This window comes from Phycodurus eques, chromosome 18 (assembly GCF_024500275.1).
Source record: "Phycodurus eques isolate BA_2022a chromosome 18, UOR_Pequ_1.1, whole genome shotgun sequence".
Classification (NCBI taxonomy): domain Eukaryota; kingdom Metazoa; phylum Chordata; class Actinopteri; order Syngnathiformes; family Syngnathidae; genus Phycodurus; species Phycodurus eques.
The window spans coordinates 6,281,600-6,307,608 of NC_084542.1; the positions used below are offsets into that span (position 1 = coordinate 6,281,600).

The 26,009-nt window shown below is 41.3% G+C and overlaps 1 protein-coding gene and 2 non-coding genes across 3 annotated transcripts; 1 reads left to right on the forward strand and 2 right to left on the reverse strand.

The window, feature by feature from the left end:
* Window positions 1-5,330: 5,330 nt before the first annotated feature.
* Window positions 5,331-5,403, reverse strand: trnaa-agc (transfer RNA alanine (anticodon AGC)). The gene has a single exon. It is a non-coding gene; the product is annotated as a tRNA-Ala (tRNA).
* An 86-nt stretch (window positions 5,404-5,489) lies between these two features.
* On the forward strand, window positions 5,490-5,562 carry trnaa-agc (transfer RNA alanine (anticodon AGC)). The gene has a single exon. It is a non-coding gene; the product is annotated as a tRNA-Ala (tRNA).
* A 2,202-nt stretch (window positions 5,563-7,764) lies between these two features.
* tmem214 (transmembrane protein 214) lies at window positions 7,765-25,423 on the reverse strand. The gene is made up of 17 exons (XM_061704548.1): window positions 25,173-25,423; window positions 21,081-21,274; window positions 20,578-20,728; window positions 19,524-19,658; window positions 19,159-19,241; window positions 18,283-18,388; window positions 14,609-14,690; window positions 13,656-13,757; window positions 12,985-13,126; window positions 12,800-12,891; window positions 12,660-12,708; window positions 11,826-11,933; window positions 11,597-11,714; window positions 11,414-11,510; window positions 11,131-11,299; window positions 8,982-9,133; window positions 7,765-8,886 (listed from the first exon to the last, which is right to left on the reverse strand). The coding sequence occupies exons 1-17, from the start codon at window positions 25,300-25,302 to the stop codon at window positions 8,760-8,762; spliced, it is 2,037 nt and encodes a 678-aa protein (XP_061560532.1). The 5' UTR covers window positions 25,303-25,423; the 3' UTR covers window positions 7,765-8,759.
* Between the last annotated feature and the right edge of the window lie 586 nt (window positions 25,424-26,009).

Here is a 26,009-nt window from a genome sequence, read left to right on the forward strand (position 1 = left end):
TTTATTCCGAAATCCTTTACATCTTGTGTTTACTTGTGTCAGCCCGAAAAACACACGAGGCATGTCGCAAGGCTTGAAATCTCAGGTCAGAATAAAATCAAACAAATGGATGAGGGACCAAAAAAAAAACACTGGGCCAGGGGTCACCAACATGGTGCCATTTCAGTAGCTTGATGGGACATTGTGATTTCCTAAGAATGCTGTAGAAGTGATCATTTGAAAATGTAAAGACGTTCAGAGATGAACAGAAATAAAGTGAAAGGTGAATAGTAGCATCAAATTAAAGGTCAATTTGAGAAAATGTGTATTTTCAGAAGTCAACATCAAAACTGTCCTTCGCATTAATCAGGACCCAAGAGGGAGCTCTCACTTTAAAAAAAAAAAAAAAAAAAAAAAAAAAAAAAAGGTTGGTGACCCCTGCAATTGACCTTTTTAGGTATTTTGACCAATTTTCATTTTCTGCAAATAAGTGCTCTAAATAACACAACCGTATTTGGGATTTGGGAGTTATGCTGTCACACAGAATGAAATAAAAATGCTCATTTTACTCAAACATTTACTGCACTTATGAATAGCAAAAAGTGAGATAGTTTTGCTGTGGTCTCCTAATTGATTTCCAGAGCTGCATGCAGCACAACATACACAAAAGAGTGAAAATGTGATTTTAATGGATTACTGTAATGCACTTTATTTTGGAGTCAGCCAGTTCTCCCTCAAACGTCTCCAGTTGGCTCAGAATGCCGCTGCTCGCCTCCTAACTGGAGCCCGTAGGAGGGAGCATGTAACTGTAATCCGCTGGCTTTCTGAGCACTGGCACTGAGTCCATTTTAAGATAATTGTATTTGTTTTTAAATCTTTAAATGGTCTCACCCCGCCTTACTTCTCTCAGGCGCTCCACCCTTACACTCCTGTCAGCTGACCACAGGCTCCTGGAGGTGCCGAGGACGAAACGTTTTTTTCATTGCCGGTCCATCTCTGTGGAATAACCTCTCCCTAAATATTAGGCAAGCCCCTTCACTGTCCATTTTTATAGCTCCGCTTAAAACCCATTTTTACGATTTGGCTTTCAACTCAGCATGAGATTTCTGCACTGTTTTAGTGTTGTATTGTTTTTATTGTTTTAACATTGCTATTAATCTATATGCCCCTATGATTAAATGTGTTTTATCTTGTATTCTTATATAATGTACAGCAGTTTGTATGGAGCTGTGGTTGTTTTTGAAGTGCTCTATAAAAATAAAGTTGCGCTAAGCTGATTTGAGTTTGGGGATTAAAATCATCCATCCATTTTCAACACCGCTTATCCTGGTGAGAGTCGCAGGGCGCTGAAGCCTATCCCAGCTATCCTGACTTCGGGCGAAAGGCGGACTACACCCTGAGGTGGTCGCCAGTCAGTCGCAGTGCACATATAGACACGGACACTCACATTCACACCTTCACTGAGTGAGAACTGAACCCATGCTGCCTGCATCAAAGTCAGGCGAGTGTACCACTACACCATCAGCGGCTGGAATAAAATCAGTGTAGTAATAATAATAAGGGATTTATGCCTCCCGCTGATCTCGAGGCATGCTGGAGCCCATCCCAGCTATCTTCGGGCGAGAGGTGGGGTACACCCTGAACTGGTCGCCAGCCAATCGCAGGGCACATATTAACAAAGAACCATTCGCATACACATTCACACCTACGGGCAATTCAGAGTCTTCAATGAACCTACCGTGCATGTTTTTGGGGTGTGGGAAGAGACCGGAGTGCCCGGAGAAAACCCACGCAGGCACGGGGAGAACATGCAAACTCCACACAGGCGGATTTGAAAGCCGGTCCTCAGAACTGTGAGGCAGATGTGCTAACCAGTCGTCCACCGTGGCGCCCCATTCAAAATCCATTTGGCTTAATATGATGTTGGTCTACCCTTTGCAGCTATAACAGCTTCAACGCTTGTGGGAAGGCTTTCAACAAAGGTTTAGGAGTACGTTTATGGGAATTTTTGCCCATTCGTCCAGGAGCATATTAGTGAGGTCACACACTGATGTTGGACGAGAAGGCCTGGGTCACTGTCCACTCAAAATCAACCCCGAGGTGTTTTATCGGATTGAGCGCAGGACTGAACTATGCAGACCAGTCAAGTTCATCCATACCAAATTCTCTCATCCATGTCTTTATTTCGCTTGCTTGGTGAACTGGTGGAAAGACATGTTGGAACAGGAAGGGGTAATCCCCGAGCTGTTTGTCTGTCCAAAATCTCTTGGTATGCTGAAACATTCGGAGTTCCTTTCACCGGAGCTCAAGGGCTAATATTTTGGACATTTTGGAAATGGCCACTTCCTGTTCTAACATGACTGTGAATCAGTGCACTAATCAAGGTCCATAAAGACACAGATGAGAGAGTCTGATGTGGGTGAACTTGACCGGCCTGCGCAATCCTGACCTCAACACTTTTGGACGAATTAGAGCGGAGAGTGAGAGCCAGGCCTTCTCGTCCAACATCGGTGTGTGACCTCACAAATGTTCTTCTGGAAAAATGTTCATACATTCCCATAAACACATTCATAAGCCTTGTGGCAAGCCTTTCCAGAATCAGAATCAGAATCAGAATCATCTTTATTTTGCCAAGTATGTCCAAAAAACACACAAGGAATTTGTCTCCGGTAGTTGGAGCCGCTCTAGTGCGACAACAGACAGTCAATTGACAGAGAACACTTTGGAGACATAAAGACATTGACAAAAGCAGTCGCTGACCAATAAAAGGTTGTTAGTAATCTGGTAATGCCGGTACAATTTATAATTTATTTATTTTTTAGATTTTTATTTTTATTTTTTTTACAATGGTGCAAAAAGATGCAGAGTCCTCTAGCACTTAGAGCAGTTTGAATGACTAATTGACTCGCAATAGTCCGGTGCGGTGACCGTTGTGCAAAGGGCGCAGAGACTTCAAGGAATGTACGCAGTTTAAAGTGATGAGTAGTACGATAATCTGGGACAATGTTGATTGTGCAAATGTTGCAGATACTCCTCAGTCAGTGTGCAAGTGGAGCAGATGCTACTCTGGCATGAGTGGCCAGTATTGGTCGACAACAGATATGCAAATGGTACAGCGTGGCGAGACTACTACAGTGATTGCACGAGTAATACATAATTGGCCCCACAGAAATGTGACAACAAACCCAAGACAAAAAAAAGTTCTAGTTTGCATTGATCGGTAGCGCCTACCTGAGGGAAGGAGCCGGAATGCGGAGGGTCCGAGAGGATTTTGCACGCTCTTGTCTTAGTTCTGGCAGCGTGCAAGTCCTCAATGGTGGGTAGGGGGGTACCGACAATCCTTTCAGCAGTTTTGATTGTCCGTTGCAGTCGGAGTTTGTCCTTTTTTGTAGCAGCACCAAACCAGACTGTGATAGAAGAACACAGGACTGATTCGATGACCGCTGTGTAAAACTGCCTCAGCAGCTCTTGTGGCAGGCCGTGCTTCCTCAGAAGCCGCAGGAAGTACATCCTCTGCCGGGCCTTGTTTAGGATGGAGTTGATGTTGGTGACCCACTTCAGGTCCTGAGAAACTGTAATTCCCAGGAACTTGAAGGTCTCGACGGTTGACACAAGGCAGCTGGACAGCGTGAGGTGCAGCTCTGGCGGACGATGCCTCCTGAAGTCCACGATCATCACAACAGTCTTGAGCGTGTTCAGCTCCAGGTTGTGTCGGCCGCACCACAGCTCCAGCCGCTCCGCTTCCTGTCGATATGAAGACTCGTCACCGGAAAAGTTTAAGATGTTATAATTGCAGAGGGTGCATCGTCGAATGAAACCCTATGGATTAAATGTTACTTAAATTCATATCTGAGTCATGGCAGGTGAGCGAATACGTTTAGCAATATAGTGTGTTTAAGTACAGAGTGTAAGTAACTTTGCAACCTGTTAGTTAATTTGACATTTTATGGAATGAGGGGAAAAAAGTACATTTCAGTATGTGACCGTGTAGCGGCCACTTGTGGTACGGATGTGTACTACAACTAGACGTCAGCGGGCCTCCGTTTTATCACTGCACATGGAGTTCAATAATGAACCTGTATGTACATTGACGTCGCCAGTGACAATCTCTATTTCCATCAACTGGCCGATCACCAAGGTACGCAGTAGGTGTTGACGTCAACAATTACATAGCAATCATCACAGCGCTGCTGGAGACGAGTGCAATTGTATTATCAGCAGCTGAGAAGAACAGAGAGCGTTTGGGTGAAGTGAAGTGTATTCTGTTATCCACGTATTGACGTGCTCTAGTTGGCAATATTTAACTCCTATTTTCTCTCCTGGAAGGCGTGGGTAAGTGAGTAAGAGATTGACTCTGAGGTCACGACACTTTTCTTCAAAAATTAGAAACAGTATTTGATTTAGTTGTTTTTGTGTTATAGCCACATTCAGGGGCGTTGAACAGGGGGAGAAAGTGTACAAGAGTCCAGGGGCCCTGGACATTCGGCGGGCCCCTGTTGGTCTGGCAGGGGCCCAAAGGAAACATAGCCTCACCTCCATCATCAAGAGGAAGGGGGAAGAGAGGAGAAGCAGCAGTAAAACAGGCCAAAATCCAGATGTCTGGGCAAGAGTCATTAAGATAATTTAATTAATGTTTTTTTTTTTTTTTTTAATGCCCTTTATCAACTCCAAGGCAGGAACTGTAGTTTGAAGTTTGCATTTTTATTGAAGGACATTCTTATTTTTTGGGTTGTTTTGTTGTTGGCCTTTGAAAAAAGATTTACATCATAAAGGTATTTGGAGATAATAGAAGATGGAGAGACAGAAGAATTAATGTTATCTATTTAAATACAAAACAACAAACAAATACCACTGACGTCTTTTTTCGCAAATTTGATTTCTCATGTTTAAAATATGAAAGTTTGTTTTTTCCAGATTCAGTGTTTAAGCAAAATGTAAGTTTGTTGTCATATGATAAACTTTAACGCTACATTTCTGCAGAAAAGGGAAATATGCACATCGCAGTGATTTTGCATTAAATATTGAGTGTGGCCCAAGACGTTGTCCCAATTTTTAATTTTGGCCCACCGTGAATTTGAGTTTGACACCCCAGCTTGAGAAGCTGCTGACTTTTTTTTTTTTTTAAGCTCTCCAAGTCACCAAAAGACCAGCATGTTGCGAATGTAGGTCTCGTGTAGGTGCTAATCCATCAAATATTTATGTAGTTAGTGTAGTGTAGTAGTCTAACCACTGTGATATGGCTCCACTCAGCACGTATATTACACGTTTTGCGCTGGAGCAAACCGCAAAGTTTATATGTTTAGATGACGAATGTAAAAGCTAATGTCATAGTTCAATCTAGCAAAAAGCTTTGGAGGATGCGGGCATCGATCCCGCTACCTCTCGCATGCTAAGCGAGCGCTCTACCATTTGAGCTAATCCCCCATTTATTTCATGATCAGTGTAAATGATTTTCAGGATTAAACCCGATCGGTGTATAGTTATGGAAACACTTAATAGGATGACTTGTAGGGGGATTAGCTCAAATGGTAGAGCGCTCGCTTAGCATGCGAGAGGTAGCGGGATCGATGCCCGCATCCTCCATTATTTTTGGTGCAATTATGGTTTAAATAGATGTATTTTTGGAACACTATTCAGTCATGTGTTTTGTCACTCATTAGTGAAAAGTGAAATTATGTCTGCCGAAATGCTGGTAATGAATCAAATGTATTATTGAAATCCCCAGAAACGCGTTACTATGATTCCCACATAGTTTCTAGGCAGGACACAACCAGCTCCAATATTACTGGCTCCAGGACACGCGCCACTGCAATGATTGGCTCTTGTATCCCTACAGAACACGCCCTTACTGCTGCCAGACGGGAAAATATGTGACTTAGTGTAGCGTCGTTAATCCTAAACCGCCTTAAGACCAAACCCTAGCCCGCAACCGAACCATAACAAAACTTCTTTGTCTTTATTTCGTACAAATGTGACACGTTTGGGATGGTCATCTTGTTACGTCTGCGTAGCTGCCCTTCCCGCGACGCAGGACCCAATCATGTTGCAGGGGGGCGTGTCCTGCCTACAAATTATGTGGGAAACCTAATAACGCCTCAGAAACGGATAGTGGTAGGACGTATGTACTTAAACAGATTTTACATTTGTACTTAGGAATCAGATATCTGTATTTTCTACTCCTTCATTAGACTTGTTACTTTTTTTTTTTTTTTTTTTTATAGAGGTGCGAAGTAATGTACTCTGGCGACTTTTCACTTTTTCTCCTTACTATGTAAATACAAATATCTGTACATTCTACCAGTTACATTTTAAAAATGAGTTGGTTAGTTTTAAAACCTAAAGTTAGCGACGACAGGACGCAAAAAGCAGAACGCAGAAAAAAAGAGAATATCTTGGGGTGCGTACGGAAATTCACTCCAAGCACCCTCTTTACACTCCGGAACGTTCGGTTATTCAGAGCGCCTCACTCCGGGAGTGTGGACGATATGTTTACAGCCAGAACTGACACATCCAATATGGCGGACGCACTGACGTATCCGTGCCAAAGGCCAACACGCTCGTCTCTAAATTCATAGAAAATGGAGCAGGCTGTCAGATTGGATTTCTGAACGTATCCCATGTTTGCGGAAACCAAAATAACAAAGATGCCTGCACATTGTGCTGCGTACGGTTGCATACACGTGGCACAATCACAACAAGGAGGCGAACTGGGAATAACCTTTCATCAGTAATGAATGAGCCACGTTTGTTTTGTAGAAAGCTAGCTTGTTGAAGTCTGGCTCGCTGGCAGTAAATTGTCACCTTAAAGCATGAATTCCAACACATACATTTACCCACTGCTAAAACAAAATTGTAACCCCTCCCTGTTTGGTAGTAGGCAAATAAGTGAAACAAAACTAGCTTTTTTATTATTTTTTTATTTTTGTTTGTTTTGTCCATTGTGGCCCCCAAGAGAAAGCGTGTCAATCATCTGGAGAGATACAAAAATGTCACTATGTATTTTAGTTCTGTGTTGGAAAATGTCAAAATACTCTTTTAAGCGTGCACTTTTACTTAAGGGAGTAGCTTCAGTACTTTTACCAGTTGTTCCCCCCCCCCCAAGTATCAGTACTTTTACTCAAGTAATAAATACCAGTACCTTTGACATCTCTGCCTTTTTAAGATCCACGAATGATGACAACATTTAAAAAAAAAAGACGAGGTAAAAGTCCACCGCGGTTGAGATATTTGGGTCTTATTAGGTGGAATGAATAGCAACAGCAGGGACATGGAGGAATGTGAAGTAGGGAGCAATTACTACAATGGCGACACATTTGGCGAAGCAAGATATTGGCCACATATGGCCTTATTTAAGAGCATTGTTTGATGATGTTGGCTACAAAAATTTGCATCTAAAAATCATAAGACAAGCTTCTGCCAATAAAAGCCTTAAAACCCACCAGTGCCAGGTGTTCAAAACCTAATCTGGGGCGGGCGGAACAGGTTCAGTGTATTGTTGTTTCAATTATAATTAGCAAATACTGCATTTTTAGCTTGTCAGGTGTGAGCAGACATTTTTTTCCTGTTCTGCCAACATACCAAAAAAAGTAGTGCATAGAATTGCCATTAAAAAAGTAATTCAAATTTTGTACTACCAAGTAGTACTTTTGCCACCTCTGGGTTTCTAACACTTCATGGAAAGCCATTACATGATTGCGTTGCCTCACTATCCCATAATGCTAGATTACCTCAGCTCCACAAATGGCACACATTTAATCAAAAACCTATTTGCAGGAAACACACAACTTATGTGAAATGAAGTCTTTATTACTACTCATTTATTGACATAAATTGATCACATCCATCCAAATGTCTTTCACAGAGACAATTAAGAAGATCATCTTAGTGTGAAACGTTTTAAAGTAGAGGGCGACATTGTTACACTACTGTGTGGCTGAGAACACTGGTCAGGGCTTTTACACCATCAAAATCAATGTAATAAGTGTCTGTGTGGGCACATACCCGGACAAAAAAAAAAAGAAATCAGCCATCAATTTTGAGTGATGATGACAGTGCTGGGTGGGGGGGGGGGGGGGGGGGGGGCTATAAATCAATACAAACAAAACAATGTGTCAACAGCAGGTTGTATCTCCTTGAGAACTTTCTGGACTGACGTGACACAATGGACCACCCTGCCTGTAGCTATTTAACAGCAACAGTGGGTCCCAACAGATGATGTTTTTGGGGGGGCACTTTGGGTTTGTGAGCTAGTGAGTCGACTTTCCCCAAGACTGATGACTGCTTTACACAGGCCCAACACACACACACACACACACACACACACACACACACACACACACACACTGAAAGCAATTTAAATTTCTACATTTGAATAAGAATGTGATCAGGTAAGAAAAGATTTTTGGTCATTTCTAAACACTTTGCCAGTTTTCATACAACACTTTTCCAATTTAAATAAAAGTCATTCATAAATCATCTCCAAGTTTACATAAAATGACCTATACAGTAGAAAACTCAATCTGTGTCTGCATCCAGCAGTGAAAAAGGATTGATAGAGCGAAAGAAAGAAAGAAAAAAAAAAAAAAAAAAAAAAAAAAAAAAAGCACTCACCACACTGTGAGCTTGATAATTTTTTTTTGTCAAAACCAACAGAAGAGTTAGTTATTTGACCCAACAGTATCCAATAAGACTAAGAGAGGAACAGGCAACCTCAGACTGGGTCGCCTTGTGTATTTGACTATTGTGAGTGTGTGTGCGCTTTACATGTGTCTGTTGTATTTTTACGCTTGAGTCAGCAGCTCCTGAGCCCACGTCGTGATGGCAGACGTCGTATGTTGGAGCAGCTGCCATGTTGAGTTGGTGAAGGACAATGCGTGACCTCTCAGACACGAAACAGACACTTCACCACTGTGGCAAGTATTAAAAAAAATATATCAAATTTACTTCTTCAGTCTTGTGCTTAGGTACCAATAAAGGTTAGTAATAATGAAGAAGGTACTGACTTGCAGGAGTCCTGAAGGTTGGTCCACACTTGTTGTAATAGCTCAATTAAAAATATCAATGCTGGCAAGATGTAGTTTTGGTGGAGGAAGAGCAGCAGCGATTTCAGATAAGCCAAAACATCGTAGACACTGTCGGGAGTGTTTGTCTTCACCTGCACACCAAAAATATTTTTTACATTAACTCGCTTTTTTCCCCTGCATATTTCGGGCCACCTCTGGCTCTAAAATATCCACCATCATGCAAACTGTTGTGGTTTTACTTTTTAGTGAGAAATCTGCACTGGGCTACAAGTACACGAGGACATTTTATCAAAGGAAAGATACGCTTCAATGTCCTGCCTCTCACTGTGACATGAGAATGGAAGTGTACCAATGATAAGGCTCAAGACAAGTGCTCAATCATCATAACAGGGCCACATTAAGTTGAGCTTAGTCGATTAACTTTGCCGTTTAACTGTACACACATGCACTTTTGTTATATTTAATTGCATATCAAATAGGGTTTTCTACTGTGTTTTCATTTTATATTTTAGTATTTGATTTTAGCAAAAGTTATTCCAAAAGCACATCTATCCTGTCAATAAATAAGTGAAGTCAGGCAAACGTGGACTCACAATGAAACAAGCAAACTACAGTGGACCAATATAAAGTACAGGTGCAACTCAAATTTGAATATTTGGGAATCATTTTATTTCTCTAGTTCAATTCAAACAGTGAAACTCGAGTAAACGGGACAAAAAATAAGGAAATGTGTGTTGGGTAGATTAGTTCTTTGTTTCAACAGCTTCTTGGCAATATTTAGAAAGCCTGTTTGCTACCCTATTAAATGGTGCCACATTTACAGAAAATGCCCGTGTGGGATGAACAGCAGAGCTGTGTGTGAGTTGTGCCCATGAAAAATTTGCCAAATCTTCTCTGCCAATGAAAAAAGAGCTTATTTTGCTGTTGCCAGACTTGTTTGGGTGCATTGTATGATTGAAGTTTGAAGAAACAAGAGCCTTGTTAAAGCCTTGTTAAATTGCCAGTATAACAATCTGAGGTCTCAGTATAAATTAGGCTTTACACGATCAGGATTTTTGGAACCGATCAGAGTTTTAAAAAAACCATAACCGATCACAAGATGGAGCAATGTGTCTATTTAAATGACCTGTTCATTTACTGTATATACTTGTGTATTTAATTGCTCCAAAAAATTATATTTACAATAAATGTATCTTTGTTCATCTATTTATGCCAGTGAGGCATAGTGACAGACAGAACAAATGAATGATCTTCTATTAGATGGCAGGAAGTACATACAGGAATTAATGTATCCACTTTTTGTGACATTTTTGTTTGTTGGCGATCCCACAAGTATTCATTGGAATGGATATAGCATTGTTATCTTGGAGGCTACAGTTCAGTCCCAGACTACGGAGATAATGGATTACCACCGGCTGCAGAATCTCATCTCAATAGCGCTCTGCACTGAAATTGTCTCCAGTGATGACAAGCCTTGTTTTTCCAGTGCAGAACACACACACAGCCAACACCAAAAGATGTTATTCTATCCGTGCAGCATAGCGTTCCCCGCATTCATGATCCAAATGCCGGCGGTAGAATCTTGACTCATCGTTTAGCATAACGCTCCTCCACATGTTCAGGTTCAGGTGCACGTGTTGCGGACACCAGCAAAAGCGCAAAACAAGAGTCAATGGCAAAAGCAAAATAAGATGTTTGCCATTGGGCAAAAAATATTTGGCAAATTTTCCTGGGCACCACCCACATACGCCGCTTTGCTGCTCATCCAACAAATGCATGTTTCTTACAATTGCAGCACCATTTAAAAGGGAAATGAATAGGCTTCTCAACAGGTAAGATTAATCCCCAAGAGGCACTCTTACAACTGAGAAATAATTGACCAAACACAAAACGTTGTGTGCTATGTTTGTTATATAGATTCAGTACATGATTCCAGGTATAGTGCCAAATATTACATGATTGTATTTCTTATATAGAGACAATGTTTTTAGATTATTATTTAATTAGGTAGGAATTGGCCTTATGAGTATTTACCTGTTGAACAAATATGTATTATATAAGAGTTGCACTTTTTTAAAATTCATCTACTGAAGGAAATGAGATGTAACGCCATAAGAAGACACCTTACCCATTCTATGAGCAGCGGGCTGTTTTCTTTGACCCATACGATGATGTGATTGCTTTTTTCAGAGATAAAGATGGCTGCCGTTTTGGTTTTCTCCAGCCCTTGATCTATCAGTGGTCCAAAGGCCCGCACACTCTCAGAGTAATAATATGGTGTGTTTGTCTTCAGCCAGCTAAACACACAGATAACAGTAACGTCTACAGATTTCATCGCTCCAATTGAACAAAGCCTAAAAATATCCAGAGACAGACTTCATGTCACGTTGCTAGAGTGTCTGGGGTGGTACCTGAAGCCCTGATTAGAGTAGACGGTGATTTTCCTCCACGCTTGCTGAGACACGGCCATTACACCAGAGCTGTGAAGATGTCTGGCTGTGGCTGAATCTGCAACACACCATCGATAAGGCCATTAAAAACCCAAATGACACATGTATCTGCTTAAATGTACACAGGGAAAAAACTTGTCATACCCGTGAAGGAGCTGTGAGATCGGATGTCCTGAGCAATAAAACCAGCGGCAAACACCAACAGGACCAACAGCAGCTTAGACCAGGGGAAACCATGTCCACGCATCTTCACGTGGAGAGACTGGGGGGTGAAAAAAGTCATACCTCCAAATACAAACTGAATTACATCATTTGGTCTTCATGTTATTGTGGGCAAAAGAACAGGACTTTTGGACTTGAACATGGGACCAACCTGACACAAATTATTGCAGTCGTTAAGGTCCTGAGACTGGTTGCTTTCTTTCATCTCGTCATTGGTCACTTTGAAAGATTGAATCGTGTCTTCAAGACTCTTCCTCAGCTGAACAGGAAAAACAAGATGAGTCTTTGTTAATTCCAAAAGGAAAGTGGAGGTCAAAACAAGATGATCCGAGAGAGAGTTACGGCTTCACAAGCTACATTACAAAGTCGAACGCCCCTTGGGTCACAACGTCTAAACAACAACAACAACAAAAAAAACATTGCGTCCTTGGTTTACGACGTCGTTCCTACAGCAACGACATATTGCAGACGAGTATGCAAGTCGGAACGCATTGTAATCTATCACTTGTCGCCGCTCACGCAGTGGTAAAGTCATAATTACAGGAAATATTCTTATGTAAGACATTACTTGGCCATAAATCTAAAACAATTTGCTGAAAAGAAAAACTAAGTATGACAGAAACTGTGTGTGTTTTCTTGTGCCACATGACAACATAATTTTCCACTCCTGCGCGAACTCGTTCGTTACCTCGAAACGTATGCTGGTACCGTCACAAACCGAAGAGACCCTGTAGGTCGCAGGAAACCACTGTTATGATGAATGACATCTCTTGCACCTTCATCAAAACTGACAAAACTTCAAATCACCACATAAGGATGATGACCATGGAACCAGAAATGGAACGTAATCCAACATAGTGCTAGGCTAACAACAAAAACACACCTGGTCCTGGCTGCTTCGTACAATATGGCAAGCCAAAATAATAAAAACTAAAAAAAAAATATTGAACCCCATTTTTCATACACATTTTTACTTTTTTTATACCTTTGGTGGCAGGGTATTCCAGCAGCCCAATAAATGGTTCAGCAGCAGACTAAGGAGAAAAATATGAGCATAAGCATTTTTAGTTCTGCATTTTAAAAATCAAGACACAAAGCGTGAATGTGTGCGTGTGTAAAACACACCTGGACTGAGCTAAATGTTTGGTGTAGAGCTGCCTCCACACACCTAAACTCTGAACATCCATACACAAACACTGTGTCATACTGCTGAGCAACTGAAAGAAACATAGGGAGACAGTGTGAATGTTCGGCATGTTGTATTTCGTGTAACAGCATCACCGCAGAGAACTGAAAGGTTTTCACATTACCTCTTTCTTCATGTCTTCCGGACAGTGTGGTGTGGCTCTGGACAGAAACGATGGCAGGTACGCGTGTAAGGTGCTCTCAGGTTTGGCTCCAAATGCTAAGGCCTTTAGACGAGGGTAAAGGCGCCTCAGCTGCTTCTGCAGACTGAATGCACACCCCAAATGTAAATGTTGCATCTTAAAATCAAATTCATATCAAAGGGGACAAATTATGGGAAATTCACTTTTGAATAGCGTACACACAAACAGTTGGGTCTCTGGAGTGACTGGCCAACCATTAAGCATTACAATTAAAATGAGAATGCAAACCTTTTCTTCTCAGCCTATTTCTAAAAATGTGTCTGTGAGCCAGCCGTTCTGCAATTTAAGTGTTCATAAACACCACCACACGCGCACACACACAGACACACTTTCTCTTCCCATGACATGATCAGCTTGGTTGGATGGAAATCAACAGCCACTTTCAAGCGGCGGACCGACTACTCTGTCTGAAACACAATCATGCCAAAACATGGGGTGGAGTATACGGCGAGACAAGAAACAGGATTTGCAAAGTGTCCTATAATACTTGATCGTTGCGGTATTTGAACATATGTGCATGCTTTTAACATGCACAGATATGTTATAAAAACTTTTAAGAACAGCTTAAAACATTTTTCATTGGCTGACATTACCCTGGAGACAGGGCATTCTTGGGCATGAAGGCAAAATCCAGTAAAGGAAAGAACTCTTTAGGTCCCATGATGCCAAATCCTTTTGTCAGGTTTGCATGGAGGCTGGGAGAAGACAGAAAACACATGAACATGACATCATCAGTGTTGTTATTTGACGAGGAACAGGATATTTCCGTCAGGCTTTGTAGCATTGTTTAAGGATGTTGTTTTAAAATGATGCATTACCAAGTATGGGTTGTACAGACTAGTTGACTTCACTACCGAGCTTGACGTCGACTAGTCGTAAATCACGTTTTTGTCTTGAGAAGGAGGCAGAGTTGCTTGCAGCAAAAAATGACACCAAGAGATCAGTGATTACTTCCATCCATCCTCAATACCACTTATCCACATTAGGGTCAAGGGTGAGATGGAGAAACACCGCAAATTCACAACATGCAGAGCGCCGCTACTGTGGTGGGCCAAGAAAGAGGACAGGTTTCCCTTTTGGTCAAGTTTTTGCGAAAGTTATCTGGCTGTCCCGCGGCTAGTACAACGAGCGAGAGGATTTATTTATTTATTTTTTTAAATCTGGCCTGAAATACCATCACACAACAGCAAGCAAGTGTGTTTTAATCTAACATGTACACTATCAGTCAAAAGTTGGGACACACTTTCTATTGCTAATGAATGGGAAACTGTGTCCGAACTTTACACTGGTATATTTTCTTTGTAAATTCGGTGAATGAGCTGTCCCTTCTCTCTGTGAATACAGATTATTTGAAACCCTTCCCCTCTATTTTTAAAAATTATAGTATTGTACTGAAAAAATAACAATAACTTCATCAGCGACTAGCTGACGTCAACTTGACTTTCATAACATTCAAACATTCAAAAATCTGAAGTCGTGCAACCCCTATTACAAAGAGACTTGGAGGGCAGGGCTTTTAATGTGTGTAATAGTCAGGTACACTTACAGGAGTAGCCTCTCCAGGTAGGCAATGGCATATGAGGACAGCGACTTCACACCCAGGACAGGAAGCATGATACCAAGCCACACTGAAACACAAAAGTCGACAATGTACACCAAGTAGAGCCTTTAGGCGGAAGGGGGGCATTTGTTCTTGGAAGTGAATGATGGAAGTGGAACCTCTGTTCACAAATTTAATCTGTTTCGTGACTTAGTTTGCGAACAGTTAGTGAACTGAAGTAATGTTTCATTCATTTTTTAATTTAAATGAATGGAAATGCACTTAATCGATTCCAGCCTCAGAACTGTTACATTTACCTTATTTTAATCCGTGTGTGTTTAAAAATAACTATTGTACAATACAGAAATAAGTGACAACAACACTATTATGAAAAAAAATATGAAGCAAATTAATGTGCAACAACATAGCCTTTTTGGTAGAGGGGGGTAGGAACACGTCAACATTTACTCCATTACAATTACAGCGGAAACCTGATAAAATGTACCCCAATATAACGGATATCGGATAAAATGGACCATCGAGACTGAACAATGTGTCCAAATATAGTTTCCATTTCTGACATAAACTGCCGTTGACAAAGTGTTAGTTCCAGAATTGGACGCTGCTGGTTACTGGTGCCGTTGCGCAATGCAGGCAGAGAATGGAACTGAGAATGGGTTCTTTTTTTTTGACCAACACAATACATGTGCGATCCATTGTTGTCGTCGAGGCTGTGGTAACGAGTGTATCCGGCCGCATTTGAGTTGACAAGTGATTGTAAAAGACCGGATGAGGTGGTATCAGAATACAAGATTTTATTGCAGTAGTCTGACATAGTGCAATCGCGAAAGACCAATTTTGTCTTGTAGTTTGATCCATGCATTACGTGTCGTCTGTCCCACACCGCCACATTTTTCTTTCTTAAATAACTATTGGCTATCAGATATTTACAGTACTACGTCAAAAGACACGTGACAAGGCTAAAAATAAACTTATCTTTTGGATTTAAATATACTGTACACGAATTATGACAAAGTTGGTCAGCATAAAATGCTAATTATCGGACAATACAGCCTAGTCGCCAATGTTATGCATGTTTCGCAGTTCTGCTGGGACCACAACGAGCGCCACAACCCGCAGCACCTCAACGCGAAAATACCAAAGACCAGTGCAACAAATGTATCACGACACACATAATACGAAATACGACACTGGCTGATCTGATGAGCAAAAATGTTGCTTAAACGTAGCAATAGAGGATGTCCGCTCCAGAGGTGGGTAGAGTAGACAAAGATTGTTACTTGACAATAATGTGACTCAAGTAAAAGTAATCCTCCAAAAAATTACTTAAGAGTAAAATGTACACTGTGAAATAATTATTCAAGTACTGAGTAAATAGTGAGTAACTTCAGATTTTATTTTAATCACAGCATGAACAATAATAAAAAAAATAAAATAAAATGTGAATGTACAAATTCTGATGTTGCTCTGTGTGTGTGTGTATCCACAGTATTATCTAAAGTTATAATTTATAGCTGCAATATCCACGTTTGGGCAGACATCCGTCCATCCAGCCATTAATTTTCTGTACCGCTTTATCCTCACTAGGGTCACGGGCATGCTGGAGCCCATCCCAGCTATCTTCGGACGAGAGGTGGGGTACACCCTGAACTGGTCGCCATCCAATCGCAAGGCACATATAAACAAACAAACCATTCGCGCACACATTCACACCTACGGGCAATTTAGAGTCTTCAATCAACCTACCATGCATGTTTTTGGGATGTGGGAGGAAACCGGAGTGCCCGGAGAAAAACCCACGCAGGCACAGGGAGAATATGCAAATGCCACACAGGCGGGGCCGGGATTTGAAACCCGGACCTCAGGACTGTGAGGCAGATGTGCTCGTTTGGGCAGACAGTGCCAGACAAATAATACAATACATGACAGCTGTTGTTTTTGTTTGTCTAAATGTAAACAAGAGTAGCGCGCCGTTGCCTTCATAGTAATGACGACCTTCCCAACATGGTGGCCACGTAGGCACGGCAGTCAGCCAGGCTGGCTTATCTAGTGTTAATACCTACGCCCGGGAAGCCCAATAGAAGACGTCGCGTGAGGTCATGTAACTTTTTTGATTGGTGTACTAAAACGTCATTAGCGCTTTAAATTGGATTGGCGCAAACAGCACCCAATACGGAAGTCGTTGTCTCGTGCACGAAATAGTTGATAAATAAGCAATAATTGAGAAATAAAAGTAGCGAGCATCATTTAGATCATTGTAACGGAGTAAAAGTACCATTACTTCTTAACAGCAGATGCGGCAGAAGTGTTTTTTCTCATCTCGTCAACTCCTGTGGCTTATCCAAAGCAGTTCCCGAGCGCACGGGAGGAACCGCAGGCCAATGCGCTCACATATTAGTCCGCCCCAGAGCAATATTTACAATTAAATCTATGTGGAGATGTGTGGAATAGATCTAGCTGCCAGTGTTCAAGTACGTGTTAGGCAGCAAGTTAAACATCAAATCCAAGTTAATCACATACAAGAACATTTCGGATGTTTATTTTCACCTCCCCTCTCAAAAAGATACAAAATAAAGCAGTTAAAGCAATCTGCAGTGCATTGCAGGATGTGGTGGCCATTTTGGGCCAGCAGTATCCATGGTGAATGCAAACAAGGCTGTCTAGTTGCGCAGTGAAAGACTGCATGTTAAAATTCAAGAAAAGAAAGGGGATTTACAGGGAAACAGTACACCAAACCTAGATGAACCCATCAACAGCGAGTTCTCGTACTGCTGAGGGCTCCCGACTTCACTCTCAGCGCTGCACCCACTGAAGATAATTTTTTTTTGGTTTTGTTTTCTTTTTGTGTGCACCTATAAGCATTTTTTGGTGCTGAGAAACACATTATACAAATTGAATTAATTATTATTATTACAATAAATCAGATTGCATATTTTGTCTAAGCAAACTGCGCATCGAGATTACAAACATGAACACCATGCACTACTATTACTGGATGTCCTTTTTTTTCCCCCCCTCATATGATTTGGCTTTTTTCGTCATATGATTTGGCTTCTTAATATCACTATCACTAGGAGTATTTCAGTATCTTTGGAGCCATACTAAGGCCTAATTTAGAACAAAAAAAAAACAAAAACAAAGATACCTCCAATGTGTGACAAGTATGACGCATGAAATGGAGCCAATGATATTTATGTAGCGTGAGAAAAAGCACAACTCGCCCTTCCATGTCCAAGTTTTTCTTTAGAAAAATTTTGTTTGTAAACTGAACTGTTTTTTTCAACCGGGCCATTTGTAAAGCGAGGTCCCTCTTTATGAGAGACATTTACTGATCTGAGAGTTTCGTACCAATTTAATCATACAGGTTACATTGCATTCCATTAAAAAGTTTAAAATCTTAGTTGTTTTTTTCCAGATTGAGTCCAACGACGATTGTTTTTTAGTTATAAGAGAAATATTATGGCCCAAGAAATGTTGGGCCATACGGAGCACCAAGTCAGGATGGCAGTGCACCTTTGCTTCAATAACCTCCAACACTGTTTTTAGTTTAGTATTGCTTAAGTAGGAGAGAGGCGAGTCTGTCCACAGCACTAAAGGTTTTGACAAACACATCATGTCTAGAAATAAAACACAGAAGTGAGGTGGGTGTCGAGCATTACCTCTTAGTCCCTGGCTCAGGTCATAATAACCTGCTTGGCCCAGAGTCCACATGATGGTCAAACACTTGATAGGATGATTCTGCACCGACCGCAGCAACTCCAAATACTGAGGAGGAAGGAGTGAGTTTTCTCAACATATCAAAGTAATAGAAACATTCTATCATAATTCTTTAGAGCTGACTTTTCATCATTCTGACACATCGCAAGTGGGCTCACAAAATCAGTTACGCATTGACGCTTGAGGTGAGAGGCTTTTTTTTTTTTTTTTTTTAAATTAATCAAAAACCAGTGATTTTGACCAAATATGTTCAAATATAATAGGGCAAATATCTGACAAGATTACCCTGAGTGATTATCCTGTGGTGTGCTAAGAGTGATTTTTTCCCCCTCCCCGATCTGCCTGGAAAACAGTCAGGGGTCACAATCGCAAATGTTAAACCTGCTCAATATTTCTGATCGCCAATTCTTAATGTGTTGTTAACACATGCTACCAATTGCTGAGCTACCAACTACATGATTCTGACATGAAACAGAACGATAGCCAATTAGGAAGTGACCTAAAACATGCGCTGTTGTGTTGAGTGTTTGTAATAAGTGGCTCACAAGTCATTCACCACAGTAAAAATGACAAGGAGAACGGCAATGAAGTTACCATATAAGCTAACTTCTATTACTACTCTTTCTTCTTTGTATTTTCCAGCAGTCTGGATGCCTTGTGGCATAAAGTTGGCTCTTACACGTCAAACCACACACTAGAAGAGCAGTAAGCACACACATGGAGATTTGTTCCTCATCGTGTGGGGTCTCTCACACTTAAAATTTTTTACATGTTAACAACTGGTGCATGTGGACCTCGCTTAACACTCACTGACTCACCTCAGGCAAGTTCTGGGTTGCCAGTTTGGGTTTGTCTCGCAAGATTGCTTGAATGCAAACTCTGTATCCATGTAGTGGCTCCCCTGGAAATAAAGGCAAGAAGCCGCTAAGGTGTCAAGATGAAATGGTCCTAATAGATGACGATGTCTATATAGTGTCAATATTTTTTTTTCCATTTGTGTCTAGTGTTTCAGTTGTGTATCAAAGGACTGTAAAACAGATATTCAATGGTTTATCTTCTTTATTACATTTGATCGATCGCTGCTATAGTGCAAATATTTTGCCGTTCCACGTTGACTGTGGATTGACCAAGACAGCGCGTTACATAATGGGCTATGGTGTAATGCTGGAATGACATCCCCTACCTGAGCGCCTCTCGAGTTCTCGGAGCATGGTGTAAAGACAGTGGTCAAAGAAATCTGGCAGGCCGTCACTGCAATTCCCAATAATGCCTTTGATAACAGCCTTCAGCTCCTTGCTTACAAGACAGTATGGGTAGTCTGTGGACCAAAGTCAGGAAAAAAAATGCATTTCAACACAAATTGAGAGAAAAGACTGTCACCGCATGTGCAACTCCACACAGTCTCTGCAGTCATGGTGGATTTTTTTTTTTTATTGCCAATATGTCAGCAGGGCGGCCGACTGGTTAGAGCGTCAGCCTCACAGTTCTGAGGACCGGGGTTCAATCCCCGACCCCGCCTGTGTGGAGTTTGCATGTTCTCCCCGTGCCTGTGTGGGTTTTCTCCGGGCACTCCGGTTTCCTCCCACATCCCAAAAACATGCATGAATTGGAGACTCTAAATTGCCCGTAGGTGTGAATGTGAGTGCGAATGGTTGTTTGTTCGTATGTGCCCTGCGATTGGCTGGCAACCGGTTCAGGGTGTACCCCGCCTCCTGCCCGATGACAGCTGGGATAGGCTCCAGCACGCCCGCAACCCTCGTGAGGAGAAGCGGCTCAGAAAATGGATGGGTGGATGGATGTCAGCAGGCTCATTAAAAAAAAAAGATGTTTTCCACCAAACTGAGGGCATTGGCCAAGGGAGAACCCTCTTAAAAGTGATCCAAGAAGTTTTTCCCCCCAGCTTTGTAAACATTACAAACATGAGATAGACAGTTGTTGCTTTTTATGTTAAGTGAGGAATCATGGCAAAAGAAATGTGGTTGTTGTAGGGGGTGATCATCAATGAAGGCGTGTAATTTGACATTGATTTATTAAACTACTGTTACAACGACTAATGGTTGTCTGTCTTTATATGTCCTAGGATTGGCAGGCAACCAATCCAAGGTGTACTGGGATAGGTTTCAGCTCACCCCCAACCTTAATGAGGACAAGCAGTATAGAAAATGAATGGATGTTATTACTGCTATTGAGTAAAAGCAACAATTTTCTTTAAGTGGACATGTACAAAAAGGACACACCATGAGCATAGCTGCTGAGGGTTGGCTCGGCAACTGGTGCCGTCAGCTTGAAGTTGAGGTATCCTGCCAGGTCTTTTGACCACACCGATGGGTTTTTGGGGAACATCGCCTGACTCTTAGCCAACTGTTCTTTCAGATCTGCAACATTCAGCTGACGACAGACACAGGGAGACATCAATATCACACATTTAACAAAGAACCATTGAGCAAAAGATAGACTGGGATTCAACATGTGATAGTGTGCCTCATAGCGCTTCATGTGCACCAGCTTTTGTCTGGTTTATGAGATGAAAATGGGCCATAAAAAGATTCATCATCCAAGCTTTAACAAATTCTTAAAGATAACTTCTACTGTATGTTCAAATGACTACTTAAAAAGAAAAACATTGGGCTTTAAAAAAAAAAAAAAATACATTAAAAAAAAAAGGCCATACTGAGACAGCCCAAATCATTTTTAAATAGTAAAACTGACTAAATTATATCTGCAAAATTTGATTACTCACAGCTTTAAAGGCCTCTTCCAGAGTCCTGTGAGTGGCAGGGGTGGATTCAGTGGCGGAGGACAACTTCTTGGATGGTTTTGTCGGAGAGGACTTCTTTTTTTGAGGCTCAGTTGGCGGCGGAACCTGCTCTTTGTTCTGTTTATTTGAGATCTTCTCAAAGGCTTCAAACAAAGTGCGCGACATAATTGTGGCCTCTGAGGGACACAAGGCAGTGATGATTGGATCTCTGAACATACAGCACAGTCAATATTCTCAACAGCACTTAGTCCTACTGCCGTATTTTGTAATTAAGTGTAAGTGTTGCATTCCCTGCCCCTTTTTCTTCCCTCCCCTCACCGTGCTGATCTAATCCTCTCCAGTCATAACACATTTTGTAATGAATTGGTATTATTTAGGACAAATTATACACAAGTTTAAGATTAGAATCAACTTGCGTAACGGTAAGGAGGGGTTTTTCCCCTCACTCTCCTTGGCTCCCCCTACAGTTGTGAAGCTCAAAAAAATAAAAAAAAATTATAGTGCCACTGTAATTGCTCAATGGACAACGGTAAGCGCAAGCCCTGTCTGGCACAAATAAATAAATTAAATTAAATTTAAAAATCCAGGTTGGACCCCGCACCTCCGTCCAAGAAGCGGACGACGCACCTGGCGATTAATTGAAGCATGTCATCAATTAGATAAATGGCCACTATTTGAGGAAATATGGTAATTTACGGTTGTCACACCGGGTGCTGGCAAGTGTGTACAAGCTCTGGACATAACTGAAAAGTAGTGTTAGCCCAGATGCTCATTTCAACAAGAGTTGTGTCCCTGCTGGTCTATAAATATTAAATACCACTGGATTAGGGGAGCTACAAGCTTACTGGTGCTTATTCATACCAGGCACTGTCGCAACAGCATAATTTGAAGTTGTAAGAAGATGGTTAAATTGCAACACATATTGATGCTGCAAGACCAGAGAACATTCCAATAATTTCCCACAGTGTTACACTCTAAACAGCCACTTCAACTACATTTCCTGTCAGTAACAACCTCAGATAATCATAAATTCCCATTGCTTTAAGTGTCCTTAATAACAGGTTTACATCAGACATGGAAAAAAAAAAACACAGTTGGATTAATATACTGAAATTTGATATTTTTCTAAGTTCATATACAACCACACGATGGTTCCATTGTTCTATCTGTGGCACTTGCACTTTACTGGTCTCTACATCATGCAGACAACATACTGACTTCACAGGGGGGTAACCATAACCATACATGTGTCACAGCACACGGTTCCACCCACAATCTGGAGAGCTGGTGTTGACAGGTGTCGTCTGTTGTTCCCTAATCATTCATCTACAACATATTGCTTAGAAACCTGAATTCATATTGGATGTGTGTGTGTGTGCCTAAAAAAGCGGAAATGGCAAGATGTGTGTAAAAATGATGCAACAAACTTAGAACTGGTGCTTTTTTCCCATCCAGTCTATACAAAACATACAGTGCATGTCAAAAGGCAAGAAGCTACACAAGAGAGCGGAATAAGAGTTGAAATACAAGTTGAACAGTACGTTTACAGGGAGGGTACACAACTGTATTGGGATTGTCCGATTGAAAATTGACTTTTACAATACATGTTACTTCTATTGAACTTGTACTAAATGGTATCAGGAAGCTAACAGCAGGATAAGGCGTCTGGAACTAGAGAAATTACATCATGCAAACAACAGATCGTATTGGGTTGGACTGAAGTCGACAACAAAGCTCATACTGGAGACTAGGAACGAAGAACATAGCAAACGCAGCATCTGCCTTCATGCATACTGTACACAGTATACACTGTATATAGCATACATCTAATTTATAAAACAGACAAGCTAATATTTGATCATTAAAAGTATTATGGCTGGCCGTTCTCCCACCAGTAGACAATACAGTAAGTCCTCAGTTTAAGATAATACAAATATGACATTTTGAAGTTATGAATGCTGTGTAATAAACTAGTTTATGGAGCAGCGTAAGAATACGTCGTCACAAGGCACAAAGAAGGAGAGTTAAGTTACCACTGTACATATTTTTTTTTCCCACTTGACTCATCTATGGCCTATCCATGTAGTGTTTTCATACACACTCACTTTAATTCTGACTATATTATTGCTTTAGCGCACTTTTGTGATAGACTGACGTGTTCTCACTTGCGTACAAATTTGGGTTGAGTCACTGCAGTAGGGGAAAAAAAAAAAAAAAAACTCCTGTGTGAACTGAAGACCAGAGCTGGATATAAGCAACATTTATTCAGTTACATTTACTCAAGTAGTAAGGATAAGCAGTTTGGAGAATGGAACTTTTTGAATAGTTTTTACTTGTCAGAGTACCTGTACTGCAACTTTTTACTTTTGACTCTTTTTGTTAAGAGAAAACGTAACTACTTTTACTCCGTTACATTTAGCTACATTCCTACTCGTTATTTTTAGCTATAGGTATTGATTATGGCTTGTGACTGTTTCACCAATCCAACGTATTGAACTAGTAACGTTTTGCCTGACTCCATTTGATTAATCACAACTACATAGAGTCTCCGCACGGCCCTGTGAAGTGTTGTTGCAACTTTCGGCTTGTTCAAGCAAGGATTGCTTCACCAAGTCACTTGCATGATTTGTCTGGCAGTTTTTAAAAGCGGATGCCTTTGCTGACACACACCCATTTTTTTTTATCCAGGCTTGGGACAATCAGTGGCTAGCTACTGAGGCACTGACAACCTCAAACAAGTGTTTTCTGGACAGCATGAAATAGTGGTTAGCACATCTGCCCAACAGTTCTGAGGATTTAGGAATTTTTGGGGTACATTCAGGAATTCACACCAAGCACGCTCTCTACGCTTCAGAACGTTCATAAAATCAGGGTCTTGTTAGAGTGTGGCAGAGCCGCTCTCACTGAAGAGACAGAGCGGCCGGAGCGGGAGCGGCAGACATCACAAGATGGTTACGGGCAGAACTGACACATTCAATATGGCGGACGCACTGACTTATCCCTGCCAACACACGTTAGTAAATTGATAGAAAATGGAGCACGTTCTGCCTCTGTAAACACTGCACGCTCAGAGCAGTGAGAGCGTCCGATTGAATATCCGAACATACCCTTGGCTGAATGTGCTTGTGTGGGTTTTCCCCGGGTAGGGATGCTTCCTGCCACACTGCTAAAACATGAAGATAGGTTTATTGAAGACCAAATTGTCCATTGGTGTGATTGTGAATGATTACTTGTCTATGCGTGCCCTGCTATTGGTTGGTGACCAGTCTAGGGTGTCCAACTGGGACAGGCTCCAGCCTCCAGCTGACATATTATCCCAATGAGGATAAGCATGTAGGAAAGTGTAGAAAATGTACAGATGGAAGTGTTAACTCATCTTAGAATTGCGGTTCACTCAGCTACACTTCCATGAGACTTTGGTCTCATTGATTAAATGACAACGTCGGTGTCAAAGTGAGGTAAAATTTTATATTAACAAATAAATGTGTCCAGAACAAAATTGCTGTTTGGAAGAGAAAGTACTACAATTTATTGCCTTGTGCGCCACCCGTTGAGTAAGCTGTTGGCGATCATTCGCAAGGTAGTTTAGTGTAGGTTTGGTGACAAAAAAAAAAAACACCAAGATAAACACCACCAATAGAATCGTCTGGACACGTTTTGCAGAGGCAATTAACGGCTAAACTCATGCTTACCAGTTGCAGTCTCGCAATGATGACGTTGCCTCTTGTTGACACATCGCGTCTAAGCTAACTGCGGAGTCTAGACGTGGAGCAACTCTTCCATACATTTCAAAATAAAGGCACGGCCATTTAGTCAACTATTAGTTGCAAAGTAAAATGCTCACGTAGAACAACAACATGGAATGGATGATAGAACGTATTGCTAAGCTAACTAGCTAGCTGACTAACTAGCATGCGCGGGTATGTAACAGTATAACAATTAACGTGCAATATACAGCTTTTGGTTGTTCTAATCTAATGTAGTACAAAACTGCACAAGTAGCTCCGGACTTCCATTGGAGCTAATTGTGTCGAGGTTGTGAAACCACGAGAGCAGTGGGCCGTGTTCACTTACGTCTGGATGGCAGATTGGACTCTCCGAGAGCTCTCCTGTCCGCCGAGCTTTTACCACCTCCCGTGCTACTACTTTTCTTGCCCTTCTTCACCACCTCCCATTTGCCGACCGCGCCATTACTCGAGGCCATGCTTGCAGTCCCTACCAGGTGATTAAGTATGCTCCTCTACACTTCTTGCTGCCCTGTCACTAAATCAAAGAGGATTGTGGGAAAGGCAAAGAGCGATGGTCATCATTTGAACGTCAGCGTGCCACGTCTCTTTACGTGTGTGACGTCATCACGCCGCTGTCTTATCTCCTATAACGTCCTTTTGTCACACGTAACCTGTCAGATCCGTTGTTAAATTTCTGATCTAGACTTGAACTGTGCTTTCTGGGACACGACACCCATACTGTTATCCATTTGTCTGGAAATGTACACATACCCGTAAACTGTCTTTACTGTACGTAAATCTTCAGATTTATCTTGGATAATATCCCCTGTAACTTTGTGTTGCACTGCAAAATGTACTTTTTGTTTTTTGTAACGTGTGACACCTCATTTGCAAAGGGAATCGAATTAATCGCATTATCTTACCAAGTTGTATATCCACAAATGTCAATTTTCTTAGGTAAAAACTACGTTGTGTCTTTGGAAAAGAAATACTGTATTTAATGTCAATATCTGGTGCTAAAAATAAGCTTTCAAGACGCTCCTATCAGTGTTTTAATTTAATTTTTACTGGTCACCCCTGGCATGTTTTTTGCTTGTCGTTTTTATTTGCCTTATGCAACATTTACCCATCCTGTTATACACCAGTACGGTGTATTATAATATTGTGTTTGAGATACTGTTAA

Coding starts and splice junctions, on each gene's coding strand:
- tmem214 (XM_061704548.1), bottom strand. CDS start 25,302: ATGGCCTCGAGTAATGGCGCGGTCGGCAAATGGGAGGTGGTGAAGAAG. Junction 18,389..19,158: donor CAACCCAGAACTTGCCTGAG/GTGAGTCAGTGA, acceptor CTTCCTCCTCAG/TATTTGGAGTTGCTGCGGTC. Junction 11,715..11,825: donor ACTGCAATAATTTGTGTCAG/GTTGGTCCCATG, acceptor TTCACCCCCCAG/TCTCTCCACGTGAAGATGCG.